This window comes from Vicia villosa, unplaced genomic scaffold (assembly GCF_029867415.1).
Source record: "Vicia villosa cultivar HV-30 ecotype Madison, WI unplaced genomic scaffold, Vvil1.0 ctg.003053F_1_1, whole genome shotgun sequence".
NCBI classification, from domain to species: Eukaryota; Viridiplantae; Streptophyta; class Magnoliopsida; order Fabales; family Fabaceae; genus Vicia; species Vicia villosa.
The window spans coordinates 226,664-233,309 of record NW_026706100.1 but is presented as its reverse complement, the minus strand read 5'-3'; the positions used below and the strand labels follow the sequence as shown (position 1 = coordinate 233,309).

General features: G+C 33.2%; 1 protein-coding gene across 1 annotated transcript; it reads left to right on the top strand.

The window, feature by feature from the left end:
* The first annotated feature begins 2,754 nt into the window (after window positions 1-2,754).
* On the top strand, window positions 2,755-3,831 carry LOC131640313 (uncharacterized). The gene is made up of 2 exons (XM_058910726.1): window positions 2,755-3,514; window positions 3,674-3,831. Exons 1-2 carry the CDS (start codon window positions 2,755-2,757, stop codon window positions 3,829-3,831), a joined length of 918 nt encoding a protein of 305 aa, XP_058766709.1.
* Window positions 3,832-6,646: the final 2,815 nt, after the last annotated feature.

Sequence of the window (6,646 nt, the reverse complement as noted above, 5' to 3'; positions counted from 1 at the left end):
CTTCATAAATTTACATCATTTTAACAATTCTCCATATTTTTCATCTAAACAATGAATTTTGGTCAAATCATTTTCAATTCCCTCAAAAAATTACTTTCCCTCATTAAAATACTCCATCCAAACACACTCTAAATTTTATATATAATACATACTTTACTATAATTAATATTAATAATATTTTAAAAATATATAGTTTATGTTACTTAGAAGTTTGCACCTTTTTTCCATTATTTTTTAGTGGAAACTAGTAATGAATAACTATAAATTTATTAAATACTACGAAAATATTACTTGTTAATTTATTTAGACAAATTAGAAAGATTTATACTCCAATTATCAGATTTTATAAAGATTTGATATTTTATTCCAAATTTTTTTCTTTCAATAATTTTTTTTAAAATGATACATTAAAGTGTAATTTGTTCATACTTAATTCATGTTTTCAAAAAATTATGTAATTATTTTGATTTCTCTCTTTTACTAAAACTACATAAGAATTTTTAATTTTTTATAATAAATTTATATGAAAATATAAATAAAATAACACATAAATTTAAAGTTAAATTTTTCAAAGTTGTTGTGGTAAGTAAGGCGGGCGGGGGGACATATTTTCTTCTATGTTCCTACAAGAATCCATATTGATACAATTTTGTTGTTATCCATTTTGCTTCAAATTCAATTTTATCTGAAAGAACAAAACTCGTTGAAATAGATTATTACTTCATTAGAGAAAAGTAGTTGGAATAGATTACTAATTCAATTGTACATGTAGTTAGAATTAATTTGAATAGAAACAATTTTGGTGAAAAGTTTTTGTGATTTCAATTATTAGGTGTGTGTAAGGATTCCAACACGAAGGCTCAATAATTCATGATCCACTGTTGTCGTTTTCAAAATCCAATATTGGGTAATTAGTGGACGAGCAGCACTGACATTTTATCTCGTGATAACAAGTACTACTCTACAAGTTTTGAGGTCACATAAATCCTCAAAACCTCATTTCTTATCCTTAATTGCTAGCCATGTACTATGAAACCCCACTATTTGATTAGGTTTGTCATATTGTTATTGGTTTGACAAGTAGTATATCATTTTATAATATATATATATATATATATATATATATATATATATATATATATATATATATATATATATATATATATATATATATATATATATATATATATATATATATATAGGATGTATCAAGTAGGAGAAATTTTTAAATAAGAGATAAGAGGATTCAATGGTAATCATTGGATTAATCAAGAGAGAGAATTAAATTATTTATTAAAATAATAATATAATTATTATTTCTCTCTCTTGATTAATCCAATGGTTAACATTGAATCCTCTTATCTCTTATTTAAAAACCCTCCTACTTGATACATTCCCTATATATATATATATATATATATATATATATATATATATATATATATATATATATATATATATATATATATAGGGCATATCATATGAGAATGACATATTTATATGAGAATGTGAGAATGAATTTGAATCATTGGATTTTAAAATAAATGGTGGAGATTATGAGTGAATTTTTTTTTCTCTCTCCAGTATCTTGAAATAAATGAAGTAGGAGAGAGAAAAAAAAGATTCACTCATAATCTCCACCATTTATTTTAAAATCCAATGGTTCGGATTCATTCTCATATTCTCATATAAATATGTCATTCTCATATGATATGCCCTCTATATATATATATATATATATATATATATATATATATATATATATATATATATATATATATTCAACAATATTAAAAAATTCCACCTTCATTGAAAATAATATCTTGATATGCATTGTACACATAGTTAAAAAAAATATTAGTCTTCACCGTAAAGACTATACTTTATTGGGTTAAATGACATTCACCCCCCAGCCATATAGGCGTGTTTTGATTTACCCTCCTTAAAAAAAAATTTAAGCAGACCTTATCAAAGATAAATTCCATGAATGTAGCCCTTGGTCAATTTTTTTGGAGAAGATTCTAGGAATATTTCCTACGTGGACAATTTGGAACAGCTGACTGTGTAAATGCTAGCCATATAGGATCCTTTTATAAATAGGAAACATTGACATCAGACTTTGTCTTTCTCACTTCACCCCCTAGAAAACCTAGGGTTTGCTTCAGTTCAAAATAGTAACAGAGATGACGAAGAGGACAACGAAGAAGAAGACAACGAAGAAGACAAAGGCATCTAAGAAGACGAAGACATCCATGAAGGCGAAGCATTCTAAGCAAGCGAACGAAGTCCACGAAGCTAGTCAATCGAATCCTTCAGTGCAACCTGACATTCGTGAAGAAGAAGCCGAAGCATCAGAAGCTGCGAAGGTAAGTTCTGCATCTTTAATGTGTGATGTTACTTCAAAATAAGTTATTTCAAACGAATCCTTAAATGTATTGCATTTTTCTACATTTTCTCCTTCAAAATAAGCAACTCTTCAATGTTGTGTTCCACCATGGAGGGGAATTTGTTAGCATAAATGATGGGGTTATGATTTATAGGGGTGGTGTCACTACTTTAGTTACTAACATCCACATCTCTACGTTTACAATGGTTAGTGTTCATAGGATGTTGACTGGGTGGGGCTACAAGGAAGGGTCATATAGGGCATGGACCAAGGTTGTTGAAATTGATCCAAATTTTTTCCAGATAAAGAGGGACGATGATTGTTATGACTTCGCAGCATAGGCTAATGCCAATGAGGTTGATGGGGAAATGTTTTTGGAGCATGATGTAATATATGTGTCTGTGTCAGTGAGAAGTCCTAGGTGTGTGAATGAGGTAGTTCAGATGATTAATGTTGATGAAGATGGGGTTGAGGGGTTGGGGGACAGTGAATATGAACGAGCCACTGCTTTGCTTAATGGGTTTGAAGATATTGATGTCACCATACCTGTAAATGAAGCACCATCACTATCTGGATTTATGAGAGCTTCTAAAAAGACAAAATTGGAAGATGATGATGTGTATGTCAGTGATGACCTGGATAGCTCTGATCCTGATATGTCAGATGATGGGAAGATGCCAAAGATTGAAAAGTTTAGGAAAGAGCATTTCAACAAGAATTATAAATTTCAGTGGGGTATGGAATTCAATTCACTTGATGACTTTATAGAGGCAATACGTGAGTGGTCGGTTTTGAATGGTAGAGAAATTACCTTTGTGAAAAATGAGAGTTACAGGGTAAGGGTAGAATGTAGGGTCAAATGTGGTTTTTTAATACTTTGCTCTAAAGTGGGCCACAAACACATTTATGCTATAAAAACCATAGTGGACAAACATACATGTGCTAGGGTTTTAGAAAATATATCTGCAAGCTCTAGTTGGGTGGCTAAGGCTGTGGTAAAGAAGATACAAACATCTGACAATGTAAGGATCTGTGATATAATACAAGATATGAGGCAGAATTTCTCTGTTGAAATTACTGTGGGTAGGGCATGGAAGGCTATGCTTATAGCAAAGAGGATTATAGAAGGTGATGCAGACAAATAATATACTAACTTCAAAAGGTATGCAACTGAGTTACATAGAGTTAATCCAGGAAACACTTTGATCATCACTGTTAGCATGCCTAATCCTTCTATACAACCCAGATTTGGATCTTTCTATTTTTGCTTTGATGGTTGCAAAAAAGGTTTTATTAATGGTTGTAGACCATTTGTTGGAGTAGATGGTTGTCATCTGAAAATCAAATATGGGGGCCAATTACTTATTGCTGTAGGTAGGGACCCCAATGACCAATACTTTCCTCTAGCATTTGGGGTGGTTGTGACAGAAACTAGGGACAGTTGAAAGTGGTTTATTGACTTGCTTTTGGGAGACATTGGATAAGACAGGAGATTTGTGTTTATCTCAGATCAATAGGAGGTTAGTCTTATTTCTATGTCATTTGTACATGAATATGTTGTTTGTTTCTTTGTCTTATGTAAAGTTAAACTATTTTTAATTTCAGGGTTTAGTTTATGTATTTGAAGAAATGAGTGATAGGATAGAGCATAGGCTCTGTCCAAGGCACTTGTATGTGAATTTAAAAAAAAAATTGGTGGTGACTCTTTGATTAAGGATCTCATGATGGGTGCTGCAAAGGCAACATATTATCAGGGTTGGTTGACCTAGATGAATCAGTTGAAGCAAGTTGACTTAAAGCCATGGGCTTGGCTGATGGGTGTTAATCCAAAAAGTTGGTGTAAGCATGCTTTTACATTTTATCCAAAGTGTAATGTTCTCATGAATAATATTGCTGAGTCATTCAATGCAACAATTCTAGCTGCTAGGGACAAACCAATTTTGACAATGTCAGAGTGGATTAGAAAATACGTAATGAATAGGTGTTGCACTTCTGCATTGAAACTTGAAAAATGGCCCCATAAGGTGATGCCAATCCCTAGGAAAAGGCTAGATAATGAGGTTGTGATGAGTGGCCAATGGCTGCCTACATGGGCAATGAATGAACAATTTGAAGTAACACACTCATTTAACACTCAGGAATTTATAGTTGACATTGGAAAAAGGTCATTGTCATACCCCAAAATTTGCCCATACTATTTCTCTTGTTCAAACTCAAGTCAAGGCACAAAGCTCAAAGACATCCCTCCTAAACAAAGGCTCAAGAAACTAGGGTTTTGTTGTTTTGAGAAAGAATCAATGGATCAAAAGACTCCAAGGCACCTCATATGGTTTATGTTATTCCAAACTACCTCCATGACAAAATTCAAGGCTCAATTCAAAGGATTGGTCACTCAAATGCTTAGAAAGTCAACAATCGACTAGTTTGACTTAAAAGTCAACTGTGATCAAAATACAGTCAAAACTTCTGATTTTTTGTCAACATCCTCATATTGAAGTATCATTCACCATTTGATCAAGAATTGATCATGGTTCATCAAGGAAAGATCAGAAATCAACAATTCCAAAAGTTTCTAAATTAGGGTTTTATTGGAGAAAGTCAACTGAACTTTGACATGCTATAACTCTCTCATACTTTCTCAGATATCCCTCAACCAAAGCTCATTCTCAAGGAAATTTGATTCTCTACAACTTTTATATTGGGCCCAAGGTCAAGAAATGCTTCATTTGAGAGATATGGATCAAAACATTACAGGTCCTTCTAGGAGCTCGCAAAAAGCTGTTTTTCCCAGGAGCCATATCATCAAGATAAAATCCTCAAATGCAAAAAAGTTTCCAAAGCGGCTTGTAGAGGACATCTTGAGCTTTCCAAAAAGTCTTATAACTCTTCCATATCATAAAAATTGAGGGAGTTATGGCTTGCACAAGTTGGGCGATTTTGAAGAAACGCGTGAGGTGTAAAAAGAAGAAGCTTGATGTTTTGAACTTATGGGCCTAAGAATTGGACTTCAAAATCATCAATGACTTAAATAAGGACCATTAAACCCATGTTCACATTTTTCTCACTTTTATTTACATTTATTTGAGTTTTATTCAATTAAAGACAAAATAAATTAAATAAAATGTGAGATAAGTGAATTAAATCATATGGTTTTATTTTTAATCATCCAAAGGCCCAAGAGAAGCCCCATGAAGATCCAAATTCGTGCTAGCATGGTATTGTAAAGAAATATCCAAAAATAGAATGATTAAACCTATGTTTTTTTCTTAAAAATCCAAGACAACATATAAGGCAAGGTTCAAGCCCATCCATAACATAATACCCTCCATAATATAAACACAACAGACTGAGGATGGGAGGACACAAGTTCTTAGAGGAAAAAATAGGATTTTCCAACTTACAAAAAATCAAGAAAACTAGGGCATAAGCTACAACCTCTCCCAGCGAATTTCAATCAATTACAAGTAGTTCATCGTTCCCCTGGGAGTCTCAACAGCCATTCCTATCTCTCCTTGAAGCCGGAACACGCCCAGAAACGCATCCTTCATTGCCCTTCGGTTTTCCTTTCTCTTTTTAATTCAAACTTTCATAATATGCCATATTTATGGGTTGAATGCAAACATATATGTTTATGAGGATGTTTAGGGTCAATTAGATGCATCGTTTGAGGGTTTTAACGCAAGGATAGCAAGATGCCATTATTAGGGCATCAAAGGAGTTTATATTCGTATTCCTAATTACAGACCGTTTTAGACCCTAAGAGCACCACCAATCAACTCATGGTACCTTGATTAATGAATCTGGGTTGTTTTTAGTGTTGTGTGATTCAGGTTTTGCAGGTTTCGAATGACAGCCATGGATGGTTTCAAATTCGTGGAAAAATCCGAAGGAAATTCCATGGGAATTTTCGCAGGTAATTCCACAAGGAGAAAGGTTGAAGATGATGATGTGGAGCGCAGACTCTTTGACTGTACGCGTGTCGTGACTTTGTTTGCTAGTCAAAGTTCTCTCTCTCTCTCTCCATCGTGATTGGTCTGCGTATGAAGGAGGGGCCCACATTAACATTTCGTTTGACTTTGCTCATTATAGCATTATATTATTTAATTATTTCAGTCCTATCTATTATCAGATCAACAACATAGCACAGGTGGATGAGTGAGATTGTTGGTGACCCACACAGCCCAGGTTCGATCCACACGCCTAGCAATTTTATTTTCCCATTTGTTTGATCATAAGTCCAGCGTAGCCAGTCAATGAGCG

Coding starts and splice junctions, on each gene's coding strand:
- LOC131640313 (XM_058910726.1), top strand. CDS start 2,755: ATGTTTTTGGAGCATGATGTAATATATGTGTCTGTGTCAGTGAGAAGT. Junction 3,515..3,673: donor AGCAAAGAGGATTATAGAAG/GTGATGCAGACA, acceptor GTTGCAAAAAAG/GTTTTATTAATGGTTGTAGA.